Source organism: Polypterus senegalus, chromosome 6, assembly GCF_016835505.1.
Source record: "Polypterus senegalus isolate Bchr_013 chromosome 6, ASM1683550v1, whole genome shotgun sequence".
Lineage (NCBI taxonomy): Eukaryota > Metazoa > Chordata > Cladistia > Polypteriformes > Polypteridae > Polypterus > Polypterus senegalus.
In genome coordinates, this window is record NC_053159.1 from 148,016,070 (window position 1) to 148,035,385 (window position 19,316).

Below are 19,316 nucleotides of genomic sequence, written 5' to 3' on the forward strand. Positions count from 1 at the left end.
ATATTGATCAATCTTGAAGACACAGTCAGCATTTCTATAATATATCAAACCATTTTAAAGTCCCTTCCTTTTAAAGATCCCAGAGTACAGTGGGAAAAAAATCTCTTACTCAACATTTTAGAAAAGGGGTGGAAGGCAACCATTCACAGAATTCACTCTAGCTTAATTTGTGCAAAGCATTCAATTGTTCAACTTAAAAACTTTTATCAAGCATATCTATCTCGTTTAAAATGATACACAACCTGCGAACGTTGCAGTCGAGCTCCAGCCTCAGTAGACCACATGCTTTGAGCTATCATGCTATCAAATTTACATCATTTTGGACAAAACATTTTGAATACCTATCAGACAGCCTTGGTGCCACAATCACTCCTAATCCATCAATAGCTATGATTGATGTCCTCCCAGATGGACTTAAAGTGAAGAAGGTCAAATAAACTGTAATTGCCTTTACCTCACTATTAGCACAGAGACTTGTCTTGCTCAACTGGAAGAATCCTAGCCCACCTCTTTTAACTCAGTGGGCAACTGATGTTATATATTATTTAAAATTGGAAAAAAATCAATTCTCACTTTGAGGATCTGTGCAAAACATTTTTTAAAACCTGTTGGGATCTAATCAATAACATTTTAGAATAAGAATTTATACAGGGGAGAAAGACTCCTTTCTCTCTTTACTACTCTCAAAGTTGTACTCTGGCTGTTGGCCTTCTCTCTTTAATGGGAGTTGAATTGAATTTAGTCTTGTTAAGTTTGTCTTGATTGTACGGAACATTACATGCTTTTAATTAATTCAATAAAAGATAAAATGCCATAAGGGACTGATGTAGTCCTCTGATGTCAGGCTTGGGCCACTACCCCCATTGCTCACATTTCGGTTTTCTGTTAGGCTTTAATTGAATTCTGACTCAAAATGCTACTCATCTGCCTTCTGTTCTTTACACTAGACTGGCTACTACAATTCATGTTAAGAACCCCTTCTTTATGCAGCTCCTTTTGCCCAATGTTTCTCAGAACATACTGTTTACTAACCACAGTACTGTCTGTGATTAGACATGCACACAAATAAAGCCATATCCACCCATTTTCCTAACCTGCTCTTTATAATATAGTGACATGAAGGCTGAAACTTATCCTAGGATTACTGAGTGAAAGATAGGAGCCAACACTGAATGGTATGCCAGTTTATCGTAGGGCAGGAAAATAAAACTATGCCTGTTAAATGCTTAGCAATAAATATAATTACATTTTTATTCATTTAACTTAAATTCAAAAGTATTGTAAAGGCCATTTTATTCACCTCAGTATTGTAATTGGTGTCACTCCTTTCACCCAGCATTAGCAGACTGGCTTTGCATTTAATTCTAGACATTGTTTCTGTGAATTTTACTTACTCTTCCCAGGACTGCAATAGGATTTGCCTGGGTACTCCTTTGCACATTACAAATGTTTGCAAGTTAGATTAGTCAATGACTTTGTGAAGGTAAATATGTGTGTCACCTAATCCGGGTTGTCTTTTTTTTCTCTTTCTTCATCATGTAAAGCACTTTGAGCTACTTTATTTATATGAAGATGTGCTATATAAATAAAATTGTTGTCTTTTCTGTTGCACATGTCACAGCTGGGACAAAGTTTGCTGTTGGACCTTTGTAAGGGAATAAATGGGTTTGGGAAATGAGCATAGAAATTGCTTTGTTTCTGTTGCATATAGTTAATTTGGCATTCATTAGTAGTCAACCATTACAAAAGACAATTATTATAAGATCTCTAAAATGCATAAAAAATTTGCAGTTAATTCAATGCTGTCATCCTCTTTAACATTTAATTCATGATCTAATCATTCTCTGAAGGTTCACTCAAAGAAGACATCATGCTGGTTATTACCTGGAAAACCATTTAAAATTACATGAAGTATTTTTGCTTCTACCTAAGTCATATTCCATTTGCAGATGTAATAGCTTTTTATTTGGAAACAGAAAGGCTGAAAACAGATATTTTTGGCTATTGATTCATTAACCCCAAGTATACAAAACTGAATACATTTTTCTTTATTATTCCTCTTTTAGGTGATTGTGAAATCTGGTCCAGGAACATTTTTTGGGCTAGCTGTTTATGGTGACTTCATTTTTTGGTCAAGCTGGGCACGGAGAGCAATATTACGTTCAAATAAGTACACTGGTGGTGAAATGAAGGTTCTTCGGGGAGATATACCTCATCAGCCAATGGGAATTATCGCTATAGCCAATGATACCAACAGCTGTGAGTAGGATGCTTTTATTTAAAATTATCTATCAATCTGTGATGTAGGCCTGGATATGTTAAAAACCAATGCACTTCCATTATTCATAAGTGATGCTTAAAATATCAAATAACTATAACATTTCATCCCAGTTTGTTACATGGTTAGGTACAATATCAGAATGTGAAGGAATCCCATGAGTAGCTAAACTATGAAACATATCTACAAACACATTAGAATGGAATCCTCCTACGCAAATCAATGTTTCCACATTTACAGTATGATTAGTGCCATTCCAAAGAAAATGACATTCACCGTAGTCTAATTGATAGTTAAGACTGGTTAGTACTCCTCACCTAGTTGCATTTTACAGTTTTAGGAGCAATAAGTTACTGGCTCATTCTTCAAGTTATACTCTTTCCATATATGATGTTTGTTTGTAATAACTGAAACAGAGGATTAAATGGGTTAGCCATTTTGGCAGGCATGTTTGATTATTGGTCTGTTACTTTATGGTTTACTATAAAACAACAACAAGTAAGAATTGATAAATGCAGAACACAGAGCAAAAGATAAACAAGTTCTGAAACATATCTCTTCTAGTCCACTTGGCTTTGCTTTCTTGTACTGCACATCAGGAGACGAGACTCACCTATCTGTGAGACCATGCCATAAGTCCCCATTTCACCTCTTGTTCTCTCTCTTACTGTTTCTCTTTAGAATATCTGGCCTCTTTACCTCTTTGTCCTCAAGTGTTTTCTCCAAATAATCCAGATAGATAGATAGATAGATAGATAGATAGATAGATAGATAGATAGATAGATAGATAGATAGATAGATAGATAGATAGATAGATAGATAGATAGATAGATAGATAGATAGATAGATAGATAGTGTGACAGTGAGGCTCTTCTCCACCTCTCCAACCCTCAGGTATGACTCCACACACTGGATAAAAGTCCCAGACTTTTTATTAATCAACACTAATGTGCACAAAGCACCCTCCACACTATACATAAATTACAATACTAGAACAATACTCTCTCCTCCTCGCCCAGACACTTCGACCTTCTACCTCCCAGCTCAGTTCAGTGTCTGGACTTTCCCAGAGTCTTTTTATATCCCCTGACCCGGAGGTGTTCCTGCCCAATCAGTCCACAGTTCCTTATTCCTTCTGGGTCAGGGTAAACGTGACGTACTCCCGGGTTATAGGGCACATAAGAGCCCACAAGCCCCCCTACAGCAACTCCCGGTGGCCCCCAAGGTATCCAGCAGGGCTGTGTATAAACACGACATAGTCCATGAGACCCTGCTGGACCTCGGGACACGATCATGCTGTCGGCAGAGCTCCTCCTGGCGGCCTGGGGGTGAGGACCGGAACAAGAAGCCGGCAATCCTCCACAATAGATAGATAGATAGATTTATTATTCATTTAGTTATTTATTGTGGTCCCCAAACTCATGACAAAAGGCCCAGACACCAGTTCCAAAGTGAGCAAAGGGTTTTAATTGTGTGAAACTCTTACACAATGTAGCATTTCCCACACCACAACTATAATTCTCACTCTCAGTGACACTGTCATGTCTACTCTGCTTCTCCAGCAGACTTAGTCTTCCTCCTCCCAACTCTGGCTCCCTGTATTAAGGCAGATAGCTCCTTTAATGCAAGACCTGGGAGTACTTCTGCTGTCCCGAAACTGTGGCTCAAGAGCACTTCTAGCTGAGGTTGGAGCCCAACAAAATAGGGTCCGCTAGTCACCAGTGCCTCCTGGTGGCAGCCATGGAATCCAACAAAGAACTACAGTTCCCAATGTGCCCTGTGGGAATCCGTAATGGCACCATAACCCAGGAGGGCTGCCATTTAGTGAGTAGGGGAAGACATTGCCCTGAACAAATTGTCTTCCCCTCTCTTTCTATACCACAGGCATCCCGGGAAGGTAAAGAACTCAGTACATATACTGCATATACACTACGGTCAAAGGTTTTAGAACACCTCAGTTTTTTCCAGTTTTTATAGAAATGCACACAGTTATATGTCTTAATGTTTCTCATAATCAAGGCATAGAACAAATAAGTTAAGAAATAATTAAGTATACAAAATTTAATTCAGATTTTTGATTCATCAAAGTAGCCACCTTTTGCTGATATAACAGTTAATCTGTGGTAAGCCAGTAACTCTGTGGAAGTCACCAACTTTGCCTCCAGCAAAAGAACCCTAGTCCAACACATTTCCTCCTCCATGTTTGACAGTTGGTGTCACAAACTGTTGAACCATCATTCATCAACTTGACAGCATATAAACACCCTGCATCATGAACTGAAGAATTTTAATTTTGATTCACTGGTTCATAAGCCTTTCTTCAAGCTGCAGTAGTCCCCAGCCAGCATTTCAAGGCCCAAGTTTGTCCTTTAAGGAATGGCTTTCTTACTGCCACTCACCATGTGGTAGAAATTTAATAACTTATTAAAGAAAGAAACATCCTCTAACAGGACAAATCAGTCATGTTCATTGTATCTTTTATTTACTCCTCGGCAAAATGCCCTAGAGGGAGCATTTCTTCAAAAGCCGTCTGTTACAGTATGGTCAGAATGATCAGAGAAACAAAAAATAGAGGTTCATTTTATAAACTATTGAACTATTGAATTTACATACAGCGTCAATCAGTGCATAGATTTTACTCTGGTTGGTTGTTGGGTTACACCTAAACGACTTATATAAAATAAGTTCACTTGACCTTTACCCGGTTTCTTGATATGCCTTTACAGGTTTCGGACATCTATTAAACCTTTATGCTATATAAGATGAATGCTATATTTTAATATGGAAGCATATCAAGACACTTTATTCTAATTGAATATGTGACCCCTAAGTCTAATCTTTCTTCCACAACCATGTCAAACCTACAGGGCAAAGTCTCCTCTTTACAACAGAAATTGACACTTGCATTTTTCGACCACTGTTAAGCTGTGCTTTAAGCTGTGCTTGAAGCTGTTGTACTGTGAGGTGCCTATCATGCAAGATGGTGACGCTCAGAAACGTCTTCTGATTGCATTGTGACTTTGGGTCTGACAGATCTCTTCCTGTCAGAGTTTCTTGCAGTTTCCAATTGGCTTTGGATTGTGTAGGACTTCGTGGTCACTGACACTTTGATTTTTTTCGCAGCTTCTCTGAATGAAAGGCCTACACTTCTAAGGGTAATAATGCTTTGTCTCATTTCATTTGTTAATTGACATTTTCTTGCCATTATCACTGTAATATTGTCCAAGTAGTACTTCAAAGGGTGTAGTAGCATAGTCTGGTCCAACTCAGTAATCAACATAAGTTGGGACACCTGTGCAAACTGTTTGCTTTAACTTGCAATGCTTAATTTACTTTAACTGCTTCAGAACATCTGTAGGTTTTAACCTGTTATTTGTTCACTGAAGAAGGCCCATTTGTAATATTCTGAAATGTATTGTTTTCTGTTCTTGCTAACATAAACTTTAAATATAAACCTCTGGCAGTTTACTGCTTACCTTTCCACCATTTTAGGTCATTCACTGCATTTCAACTAATTACATTTGAAGATAAACTGAAAAAAAATAACTGGTAGTATATCTATCTATCTATCTATCTATCTATCTATCTATCTATCTATCTATCTATCTATCTATCTATCTATTGTCACATATGGCCGGCTAGTCTTGGCCAGTATCCCCAGGCTGCCAGGTGGAGCCCTCCCTGCAGCATAGAAAAGTGCCCCGAATGCCAGCAGGGAATTATGGACAATGGAGTTTTCATCCACAGCCCTGCTGGAAACCACAGTGTTACCAGTCACATGGATAGAGAGAGAAACACTTCTGGGTCAAGGACTATATAAAGGACTGTGGGAGATCCCAGGGTCGAGCTGAGTCGGGAGGAAGGGTGGCAATGTGTCTGGGAGTAGGAGGATTGATTATTGGTTATTGTATTGGTTGTTATATGAGTATTGTGGAGTGGAGGGTGCTTGATGCACATTATTATTATAAAATAAATAATAATTGGACTTTCATCTGGTGTCTTCGTCTGGTCTGAGGGTTCAAGGGGATGACAGCACCCCCTATCTATCTATCTATCTATCTATCTATCTATCTATCTATCTATCTATCTATCTATCTATCTATCTACAGTCATATGCATAATAATAATAATAAATAAGCCTGCATAATAATTTACTCTACTTTCAACAAAAAAGATAACAGTGGTATGTCTTTCATTTCCTAGGAACATCTAAGTACTGTGGTGTTTTCCGAACAAAGATTTTTAGTGAAGCAGTATTTAGTTGTATGAAGTTAAATCAAATGTGAAAACTGGCTGTGCCAAAATTTGGGTCCCCTTGTAATTTTGCTGATTTGAATACATGTAACTACCCAATACTGATTACTTGCAACACCAAATTGGTTGGATTAGCTCGTTAAGCCTTGAACTTCATAGACAGGTGTATCCATTCATGAGAAAAGGTATTTAAGGTGGTCAATTGTAAGTTGTGCTTCCCTTTGACTCTCCTCTGAAGAGTGACAGCATGGGATCCTCAAAGCAACTCTCAAAAGATCTGAAAACAAAGATTGTTCAGTATCCTGGTTTAAGGGAAGGCTACAAAAAGCTATCTCAGAGGTTTAAACTGTCAGTTTCAACTGTAAGTAACTGTTAAACCCAGCCGGTCTGGCCGGTCAAGAAAAACTACAAGAGTGGCATATGCGCAAGATTGTGAGAATGCTTACAGACAACCCACAGATCACCTTCAAAGACCTGCAAGAACATCTTGCTGCAGATGGTGTATGGTAATTCAGCACAATTTGCACAAAGAAAATTTGTATGGCAGGGTGATGAGAAAGAAGCCCTTTCTGCACTCACGCCATAAAACAGATTTGCTTGTTGTATGCAGATGCTCATTTAGACAAGCCAGATTCATTTAGGAACAAAGTGCTTTGGACTGATGAGGCAAAAATTGAGTTATTTGGTCAAAACAAATAGCGCTTTGCATGGCGGAAGAAGAACACCGAATTCCAAGAGAAATACATGCTACACTGTCAAATTTTGTGGAGGTTCCATCATGCTGTGGGGCTGTGTGGCTAGTTCAGGGACTGAGGCCCTTGTTAAAGCCGAAGGTCAGATGAATTCAACCCAATATCAACAAGATCTTCAGGGTAATGTTCAAGCATCAGTAACAAAGTTGAAGTTACACTGGGGTTGGATATTCCAACAAGACAATGACCCAAAACACAGTTCAAAATCTACAAAGGCATTCATGCAGAGGGAGAAGTACAATGTTCTGGAATGGCCGTCACAGTCCCCTGACTTGAACATCATCGAAAAATCTATGGGATGATTTGAAGCAGGTTGTCCATGCTCGGCAGCAATCAAATTTAACTGAACTAGATAGATTTTGTATGGAAGAATGGTCATAAATACCTTTATCCAGAATCCAGACACTCATCAAAGGCTATAGGAGGCGTCTAGAGGCTGTTATATTTGCAGAAGGAGGCTCAACTAAGTATTGATGTAATATCTCTGTTAGGGTGCCCAAATTTATGCACCTCTCTAATTTTGTTATGATGCATATTGCATATTTTCTGTTAATCCAATAAACTTAATGTCACTGCTGAAATACTTCTGTTTCCATAAGGCATGTCATATATTAAAAGGAAGTTGCTACTTTGAAAGCTCAGCCAATGATAAACAAAAATACAAAGAATTAAGAGCGGTTCCCAAACTTTTTCATATGACTCTATCTATCTATCTATCTATCTATCTATCTATCTATCTATCTATCTATCTATCTATCTATCTATCTATCTATCTATCTATCTATCTATATATATATGTATATATCTATGTATATGTATAGTATGTGTATAAAATGTTTATTGTAGCAGTGAAAGATTCTGTGGAAACCAGAGATTAGTTGATTATATTTGTGGGTATGACTGACAGCCTTAAAACCTTTTTGCTGCTGTAATCATACTTGTGGTCAGCATGACTGCTGTGCTATTTCATTGAAGATGATAGCAAAGGTGCATTTTCTCTTCAAAGAAAAAAATGAAGAGCAAAAATATTTGACCCTTTTCAATTTACTATGGTTCTGTAATATTTCTGGCATGATGAATGGATGGATTGACTTTTGTACACAATAAAAGCATGGTTAGTTATTTGTTTCTTTTTTTTAGTTTCAGCATTTCAGTTGAGAGCACAGATTTTACTTTGATTGAATGTCTGAAAAACCAGTTTTAATAATAGAAAATACAGAAACTTATTGTATGAAAGTACTGCAAAGTACTGCAAAGCACACCATAGTTGCATTATTATTGTGTTTCCTGATTCACTTTATTCCAAAATGTTATTATTGTTAGAGATCATCTAAGTATTGCTTTTTCCTACCTGTTATAAATTACCATGGATATTGTTAATTCATAGCTAGTTGCTGTAAAACTCCTACTTACACAAATACATAAGTTTCTGTATTTTCTATTATTAAAACAGTTTTTTTTTCAGACAGTCCTGAGTTGTCCTGGGACTTCCAGTTCTGTTGAATTAAGCTGTCTCCACTAGACAACCATTCTCTTCAGGAGCGGGGTCCAGAATTAATGGCAACTTCCAGTCATCTTTCTTTGTATTTAGAGAAAGGATGGGAAGTGTCAGGGCTGGTTTATCATGACATAACAACACAAGACATGCAATTCTCAAAACTCCTAAATCCAATGCTTAGTTGCAGGGGAGCAGAGCCTATCCTGGCAACAGTGGGCTCAAGATAGTAACGAGCCCTGAAAATAGCTCAAATGCACCTACAGCATCAACATGGAGCCAATTTAAAATCTACAGTTAACATGCAAGTCTTTTGCATGTTTGCGTATATGGAGAGAAACTCTTACAGATACAGTAAAAACAAGTAATCTCCACAAAGATAGGTGTCTGGGCGTGGGATTCAAACCTGCAACGCCGGTTTGTAAAGCAGATTCACTGCCTCCTATGCCATGTGGAACTCTACATTATTTCTGAAATTCTATATTCAGTAATTTAACAAAGATGATAGTGAAAGTGTTATCTGGAAAAGCATATCACAGAAGTTCTGCTTGCCACTTCTTTCAAAGGTAGTTATGATATGGAAACACCATAAGTATATAGTTAAATTTGCTACATGCTTATGCTAACCAAAATAAAAAAAGTTTTAAAAAAAAAAAGGCACAGCAGGTTTAAAGATCATGCAGTTTTACAAAATGAGTCTGCAGTATGTGCTATAAATGAAAGTGCTGATGCACTGTGCAGCATCCAAATAGACAGCCAAAATGGTGAATATCTACTAGAATTAAAATTGTGATGTTAGAATTTCCTCAGTAAAGGTAAAGTAGACATGAAGCATGCCACCTTCATAGACTATAATTACTATTTCCTTATGAGTAAAAATATATTCTTCAAAACCAACCCATAGTTAAGTAGAGCACATCTTTAAAATCACTTCTCATTTAAGCAATCAGTATGAATGAAAACATGTTTTTGTCAATATGTCGCATTATAAGTAAAAATAATCAATTCACAGCATCAGATCTGCTATGCAGCCCTAAGCATGCCAACACGTTTAGTCAATTATCCCTCAGCTGTCACATGATTACTGATAATAATTACTTTAGTCACTTATCAGTTGCCCAGCACTTTATTCATTTAAAGAGAGTCAGAAAAAAACAATCAAACAAATGGCATATAATTGCAGGCAGCTGTTTATGGTGTGATCCCTGCAGAAACCCATGGGAGACATAATCAGGAGCTGATTTCCTCAAAATGTGCTTATACAAAAGAATACATGAAAACATGCTGGTGAAATGAGAAAATGGTTAGTTTATTACAGAATTTAAACTAAGTATAGCGCTAGTAGTATATTGTTACAATTCAAAAAACGATTTCCCTAATTTAATGTAAAGGACTGAGATAAATACGCAAGAAGTACATGAACAATACTGCACACCCCATGCTACAGTTTGACTTGACTGTCTGAACTGATATAACCCTCTGTCTATCAGTGTATGTTTCTCACTTCACTAGTTAAAGTTTAAAATGATTTGGACCTTATCATTGGATCAAAAATTATGAAGCAGAAAGCACCGCTCACAAAACTCTACTGTATTGCAGGGCACACTGAAGTATAGTAAACTACTTCTACTATTGGTCGATGGTAGGATGTGCACATTTCAGCCTGCAAAAGGAAACCAGGAAGAAACTAATGCAAAATGGGAAGAACATTTACACTCCACACAAGGCCCAGAACTTTGACATGAGTCAGTGTCTGTATACTGTGAAACGGAAACTCTTAGTTTGACACTACAGGGACACCATGTGTTGATATGTTAAGGAAATCTAATCAATGATATTTCTGTAATTAACCATCTATCTTGGCATCATCTTTGTCATATATATAGTTCGTAGACTTATATAAAATATATTGTGAAAAGGGCATAGACAAAGACAACACAAAATGGCTGGAGCCTAATTGGAGCAACCCATTTAACAGCAGCAGTATGTTCCTTTACTTCACAAATGATGTAAAATGAAAAGTAAAACATAGTAAAGAGTTCTGTGTTCCTTCAGCAAAACAATGGTCTCTGTGAGCTTGAGTGGATCCAAAGTGATCGCTTCGCTGGGCCTGTTCTTTCATCCAGTTTGTGTCGGAAAAGACAGGACTACCGAAAAACACTACAAGTGAAAGCATTCGTCTGGTATGGGATCTTCATCCTGTCTGGTGTGGAAGAAGGAAGAGAGATTAGTGACTGTGTCTCATCCAGATGCATCCCTGTTTTTCCCTCCAGCACACTCCCATAGCGTGGGTGTGTGACAATATACATATTTTTTGAGTCAGGATCACTACCAGAGCAGATTAAATACAAGATTTATGTATTATCAATCCATTATGTAATGAATATCTCCAAAACGATATCTTCCAGTGAATGTTAACTCATCACATGCTGCATTCCATGGTTACGTTCTGAAATAAATTAATAAATAATTTGTATTTATTACTCTTAAACATTAAAACACACATATAACTTAATGAATACATTTTCAGCTAATTTTGCATGTTGACAGCCTTGTATAGCGTGGTCCAAATCTAATTATGCAATTTTCATTACATTATAACTTACTAAGTTTATTGCATAGAAAATCACCCGAAAAATCCCAGACCATCGAGAAATGTGCAAACTGACGACATGAAGAATTGTCTTTGCGCCGAACTGGAATCATCTCCGCATAAATCAAAGTCATCCAGACAATCTGGTTCTGCATAATTAGATCTGGAACACAATGTATGCTGCAGTTATAGATAGTATAACTGAAAAAAAGCCCATGGAGAATTCTCAGTTAAACAAAACGTGTATCAGTATGGTTTCTTTTTCTAATGTATTTGTAGGCTTTTTAGTTTTCTTAGTTATATAATCAAGTGTGCAGATAGCTTAACAAGTACCAGGGGAAATGTGACAGTCGGGTAATAGTATGTGTTGTTTTTGTTTGGTAACAGTCTCTTTAACAATCCCTTTAGCCTGTTTCTATGTAATTTCTAGAAGCATCAAATATATTTTCTAACAATGTTTCTGTATGATTAGTTATATTCAGAAACCATAACAACCCACTAAAACAACTGTCTAATACAGAGATACTTTCATCACATCAATTAGTGCCAGTTAACCCATTAGGCAAAAAAGGTGGCTGCCTTGGGCACCATCTTCTGGGGGGGCACCGATTTAGCAAGCCAAAACTGCTTTGCCTTGGACAGTGTGTGCTGCACTTTACATGCTCCTTGCACCCTTAAGAACACACACCTTATTTGACTAAAATGTATGAAAAAAACATTTCTTTGCTGTTCAAAAAAATGTTCTAACCACTAGTCTGGCAGATACAGCCCTCTTGAACATGTTTAGTGTTATCCCCAAGATAATTCATCCAGCACTAGTCACACACACCATCATCCCAGAGTTTACACATCTCTAGTTAACTGCATTTAGTGATGGAGGGTTGCTGTTGGTCAGCATTTGTGGCAGCAGAAGAGCTGAAAATGGGCATTTGGAGCATAAAGAAAAAAGTAATGTGTTATAATAATGACAGCATTATAGGTTATAATTCTAGTGATAGTGAAGTATTCAAAGGGATGATTTTACGTAAAAGATTTTACATAAAAGGTAAACTCTGATGCTACTTTTGAATGTGTGTGGTTTCAGAATAGCTCTGGGGGGCTTTCAGAGCTGTTCACTGATCTCTTGGCCAAAAGGCAGATACTGTATATCACATACAGATGCTCTCTTACAGAATTTCAGCCTGTTCATAAGTGATGTCCTTTAGATGTAATTGTGAGCTAAACAGCTGTGCACAGGAACTCATCCAGCACTGCATATTGAAACAAAACTCCACGGTGCTCATTTGGCCTAATGTCAGTCATGACATGTTGCTGGCTTTCTTCACACGTATTGTATCCTGTTGTGTCTTGGTAACATAATATATTACTCTACTTTTACCTTTTGTTTTATTAATATGTAGTCTTTGTCAGAATGCCTCAAATCTCACAGACTTACCACTGTTTATAAGATATTGTACCATATAACTTCTCATAACCTTCCCTTCTACATTTCTAGCCTCAGGCAATTATGTGTAGTGAAAGACAAGCAGAGGTTAAGTTACACTTTAAATAATGTATTATTGATAATATTCATAAATAATAACAATATGCAAAGCACAAGTGATTACTGACAACCATATAACCTGATAAATGCTGATGTTTAGTTTCAGGTGGCACACAGATTTGTTAGTTACTTAAAATGTCTCTAGTTAAGTCCTCATTTTTGGTCAGCTTTCTTCAGAACAGGCCACATGCCTGTCTCTGTATGGCTGCCGAGCTGTGCTCTTCATTTTGTTGTTCTTTTCAGTTCATGGTGTCTGAGATGCTCCTTCATCAGTTGGTAAGAGAGAGAGAGGGAGGGGTAAAGCAAGTAAATTTATAGATTCTTTTTCTAAACCCTACTGCCAGTAGGGTGTCATGGTACTTAAAGGTTTCTGATACAATCCAATTCCAAACAGCCATACTTCAGACCAATGGGGCACAGAATACCTTCACACCTGCCCCCAAAACCACGTGTTGAGCTGAAGCTTGCCAGCTAGGCAGTCTGGCTTTCCTGTGGGGGTTGATTTAGAGAGTCCTACAGAGAAACACTTGCCAAAAATGTCGTAAAATTACAAAGGACTGGTTCTTAACCATTAAACCACTGCTGTTCTTATCAATGATAGACATTAGTGTTATAGGTTACAAATAAAGACATACAAAGTATTTATCAACTTATATGCAAAATTTCACACCACAACATATGCAACAATCCAAGGTCTGACATTGAAATGTACTTGTCATCAAAACCTTTACCTTAAATGCTTTACAGACTGAATATGAATCAGGAGAGAAAAGCATTTCAGCCTACTTGTAAGGTGTTTGCATTTGTTGACAACCTACCTGTCACTTTGTATAGAAGTGAGAAATCCTTTATGGAAAAAAAAATAGAAAACAAAAACTGTACCTCATATAATTAATCAGTTGGCCCCCTCTCTGTATATACTAAACAACTGATAACGTTCAATGGTAGACGGACAAAAGCACCCTTAAATCTACTATATTTGTATCTTTTATTATCAGAACCCCAAACACTTGTTCAAGCCCAGGACCACAAGTCTGTCCCTATGCATAGTGGCGCTATCTAGACATCACCAAGTTCTGTAGTAGTCAGAAAGGTGTTAAAGAAAAGATTGCACATTAAGTCTAAAGTTGCTGTAATGGCCTAATAATTAATCCTGCTACCTAAACTGGCTGTAATAAGTATCAGCCATGAGATTGCTGGTCATATTTCATAAGATAAGATAAGAGCGAGAGACACACAGGCACGTGAGAGAGAGACATACACACGCGTGTGCGAGAGAGAGGCACACACACATGCACGAGCAAGAGAGAGAGACGGCTGAAGGCAGATAAAGAATGCACTGGGCTTATTTTTAAAGAGATCCGAACATTGTTTTAACCTTGTTGTATTTAATGAAGACTTTTTTCTATTGGATTTTAACATCCACTTCACTTCTGTTTACAGTGATCGGTTTGTAGCGTGCATTGTTGCAAGGTTACCGTAAATACCCGTATATAGGACGCATTGTTTTTCTTAAGAAGTAGGCCTAAAAACCCAGGTGCATCTTATATATGGATACAGTTTCTCTTTCCGTTTGTACATGTTCAGTTTCTCCCTGTGCATTTCCTGTGCAGCAAGCGAGCGAGCAAGAGAGAGAGAGCGCGACACACACACACACACAGGTGCGGGAGAGAGAGGCACACACACACACACACACAGATGCACACATACACAGGCGCGGGAGAAAGGCACACACACATAGGCGTGCGTGAGAGAGAGGCACACACACATACACACAGGCGCGCGAGAGAGAGGCACGCACACACACACACACACACACACACAGGCGCGTGCAAGAGCGGCACACACACACAGATGCGCGCGGGAGAGAGGCACACACATATACAGGCACGCGCTAGAGAGAGGCACACACAGGCGCTCCAGGCTTGCAAAAGAGAGAGCGAGAGAGGGAGGACTGGACGCATAAGATAGAAAAGGCTTGTCTTTGTTTTCAGTTCTGTTTACAGCGATCGGTTCATAGCGTGCATTGTGGCAATGTTACTTTTCTTGGTGGTTTATTAAATTACGGATTTTTCAAATGTTAATTTTTTTCCCTGTGCTTTAAACTCATTAAAAAAAAAGTGTTTTTAGTGAGCGGTTCCTAGCACTATAGCGCGAACTATTGCAGTGTTAGTTTTCTGTGTTGTTCAAGGTTTTCTCAGTGTTATTCAATGTGTGATGCTCTCGGCGTGTAAACGGGAGCATCCATTGGACTTTATAACCGTGTGCGCGTGTGTCAGTGCCTCTCCTTTGCCTTCTCCTTCGCCTTTGATGGCTGTGTGACGGGGACAGAGAAGAGTAGTTTGAATCCAATTTGAATTTCAATGTTTGTTTTCAAGCGACAGTCGGTTAGCAGTGCTGCAATTGTAGCTACCGGGGTATGCCTCAGTCTGTGTGCGATTAGCTGTCACCCCCGCACTGGCATTTCACACCATTTCAAATTAAAGTATTTTTCAGGTGTAGCGTCGCTAATACTGTATTGATTTTGGAGAATGACACGGCTCATTTTACAATACATCCACTTGTATGTCTTATTGTAACGTTTGGAAATTGTTTTATTGTGAATTTCCATGTCACCGATACGTCGTTTTCGCCATCTAGTATGTTTCTCGCTCTTTGTTGTTGTTCAGAGAGACTCCAGCCTAACACAAACGCATGAATACAATCACTGGCGCGGGTGGCAGCAGTTAATTAGTGACTCAAAATCAGGATGCGTCCTATGAATAGGTACACAGGTTTTTCCATGGTTTTTAGGGTCAAAATTCTACTGCATCCTATACATGGTATCGTCCTATATCCGGGTATTTACGGTACTTTTCTTGGTGGTTTGTTAAATTATGGATTTTTCAAATGTTCATTTTTTTCCCTGTGCTTTAAACTCATTAAAAAAAAGTGTTTTTAGTGAGCGGTTCCTAGCACTATAGCGCAAACTATTGCAGAGTTAGTTTTCTCTGTTCTTCAAGGTTTTCTCAGTGTTATTCAATGGTTTTTACATTTAGTTTACTATTACGCTGTGCATTCTATGGTATAATTAACTTTATTTGTACTTAAAAATCTTTATATTTACACACAGTTCGTACGGTCTGGAACGGATTAATTGTATTTACATGCAATTCTATGGGGGAAATTACTTCGGTTTACGACCAAATCGGTTTATGAACAGAGTTTTGGAACGAATTATGGTCATGAACCGAGGTTCCACTGTATCAGACTTTCACAACAGTGGCTAAGTTCACAGACCATTGCAACATCATACATTGTACCAGCTGTCACAAAGCATCAACAGTATGTTACTAACACTTAACATGGATTGTTAAAGCCATAAAAGCACAATATGAAGGGATGTAAAAAAGAAAAAGAGAGTAAGAAATAATAAGTATAATCTTGTGAAAAAAGTGTTTTGTCTTCCTTGGAATTTGTTTCGTTGCCAAGATCATCATATGGAGTGGCTCACCCATTTCCCCACTTTCAGTGTAACATAGCAGGTTGCCCTTTCACCCAGTTTTCACTTTTCTTTTCATCAAAATCTCCTTTTCTTTCTCTGTCTTTTGGCTGCCTTTGTGTCATTAAGCTATTGCACTATATCTATCCATCCATTATCCAACCTGCTATATCCTAACTACAGGGTCACGGGGGTCTGCTGGAGCCAATCTATTGCACTATATACATAATAATATTTAACATTAAGACATTTTATTATGTTGAATTTGGAAAAAAAAAAAAATTTAAAAATCAAGTTAATTTCCCACTGCTTGTAGAAGCACCTTGAGAGGCACTAAGAGTTTAAGAATACTGTTTCCTTTCTAATATTCTTGTTTGCCACTTTGAAATCAAAATTCTGATTTTCAAATTGGTGTATATGTTGAATATGCAGTACTTTCATTTTTTATATGTATTTTATACTCTTGTATGAAGCGGTTAGAACAGTAGACTGGAATTTCCCAGGGAGTTTGACTTTTGTCTTCCTACAGCATGGATTTGACATAAGGCAGTCAAGTGAAACTGCACCATTTGTTCTGGGAACAGAAGCATTTCAACACCCCCATCTCACAGGGTCTCTTGCCACATCTAGGGAGTCTGATTCAGAGATCTTTTTATGACACTGCCATTTCAGTGCCAACCACAGTTCAACAAAGGCCCACTTTCTATTCCTGATGTTAAAACAATTTGCATGCAATATCATTAATGCCCACGAGCATGAACATTTTTCTATGCATTTAATTGTTTAAAAAAAAATGATTTTTTTCTCAGTTTCAAATATCTTGCAGTTTATAAAATGTCATTTTTCTTAGCTTTAATTTTTATAGTTTAAAAAATGAGATGTTCTTGGTTTCAAATCTTACTTGTGAAATGTAAAATAGGACATAAAATTCCACTTTATCCCTTACAGTTATTTGAAAACTGAAACCTACTGGAACCTGCATTAGCTGAAAAAACTATAGAAACAGTTGTCATAGGGCAGCACGGTGGCACATTAGGTAGCTCTGCTGCCTCCCAGTTACCTACCTAACTACACAAAAAGTAATTAGCCTGTGACTGATAAGAAAGGCATCCAGAACACCACCTGCCCTTTCAAATTAAACACTCCATAGAAGAAAATTGTTTGGATATTAAAATATAAAGTTAATTGAAATCCTCATTGTTAATATTAACACTTTGCACAGCGGTGGTATGATTTATTCACAACAATTTGTACTTTAACAAAATTATTAAAAACTGTAGACTGTTAGGGTGGCACGGTGGCGCAGTGGTAGCGCTGCTGCCTCGTAGTTAGGAGATCCGGGTTCGCTTTCCGGGTCCTCCCTGCATGGAGTTTGCATGTTCTCCCCGTGTCTGAGTGGGATTCCTCTGGGTACTCCGGTTTCCTCCCACAGTCCAAAGACATGCAGGTTAGGTGGACTGGCGATTCTAAATTGTCCCTAGTGTGTGTTTGGTGTGTGGGTGTGCCGTACGGTGAGTTGGCGTCCTGCTTGGGGTTTGTTTCCTGCCTTGCGCCCTGGGATTGGCTCCAGTAGACCCCCGTGACTCTGTAGTTAGGTTATAGCAGGTTGGATAATAGATGGATGGACAGTTGTCGTGTAGCAGTGCATATTCAGAAAGTATTCAGACCCCTTCACTTTCTGTACACTTTGTGTTCTAGATTTAATTTTAAATGGATACATTTGCCATTTTTGTCCATCAATCTATATGCAATAACCCATAATAACGAAATGAAAAAAAAACTTAGTTTGTAATAGATTAATATTGGTTGATGATTTTTGGAGTGAGAACATTACCTTCGACTTTGGACTTTGATGTAGGATTTTGTTTTTCAACTTGTCAACAGTGCATTTTGAGTTTATTGGTTTGATCCTTGCCTGTGTTCTTTTAAAAATCTGTCATCTCCATCTATGGCAGTATAAAGAACTTCGCAAAAAATATGATGAAGTGTAACAAAATGACTGCAAAAACAAAAGCAAGATAAGAACTGGGTCACCTGTAATGCAGCACCTTAGGATTGTGATGTTTTTCTGCACTGTATTGTGGTAATCTGCCTACCATACATTTATACCTTACGGAAAATGGTCCTAAGAATAGGGAAAAGTTGACCTTCACAAAGCAAAAATTAAAAAGTGCTTAGCTGTTTTAATTGCCTAAGTGTGGGTGTGCGTTTCGTGAGGATTTTTAACTTTGGCATCGACGGGTTTGCGGAATGGGATACTGGCGACAGGTCAGGCCAGCTGGAGAACGCTGCGCGTACCCCATCATAAAAGTCTTTTTAGCCCCCGCCGTTAGCAAAGAAAAAGGTACGAAGCATTTAGTTAGTGCATGCATTAGTGTGAGAACGGGATCCCCAAGAAAAGTACCTTACTTTTGTAGTGCGTCTCGGGATGCGCTCAAGTTCGCGCTCGTACTCGCTACTAGCCCTATTTAATACATGCCTTGCAGGGACTGAGAGGAGTACCTGTGCAGTAGGCACCTGCGTCAGTCGTGATTGGTGTGTAAAGGAGCAGCGTGTCGTAGGATTGGCTGAAGATTTGTATCCCGACTATAAGAGGCTCTTCCTGCGTTGATGGTGGTTTAGTATAGCAGCTTCATTTTGCAGCCTAACAGTGGCTTGTGTCTATACTGCATTTGTAAACATTTTTATATATTGTAGATATCTTCTAGTTGTAGCATTGTTTTTGGTGGAGGTATCTTATAGTTTGGGTTTGTGGTGCACGTTTTGTTTTTCTTGTATATACACTTTTTTTCCTTGTATTTTTTAAAAATCTTTGGTCTTCACTCTGTGTTTCTTCCTGCTTGTTTTTACTTTTCTTTAAAACGTCTACAATTTTATGTATATTCATTTTTATCTTTCAATTTGGGACTGACAACTTCAC

General features: G+C 38.1%; 1 protein-coding gene across 1 annotated transcript in view; it reads left to right on the forward strand.

Annotated features, from left to right (window-relative positions):
* LOC120530667 (low-density lipoprotein receptor-related protein 1B-like) overlaps positions 1–19,316 on the forward strand; it is a 1,848,048-nt gene that overhangs the window by 1,461,595 nt on the left and 367,137 nt on the right. The window contains exon 45 of the mRNA XM_039755091.1: positions 2,067–2,259. Coding sequence (XP_039611025.1) covers positions 2,067–2,259 — 193 coding nt within the window. The remainder of the gene's footprint in view (positions 1–2,066; positions 2,260–19,316) is intronic.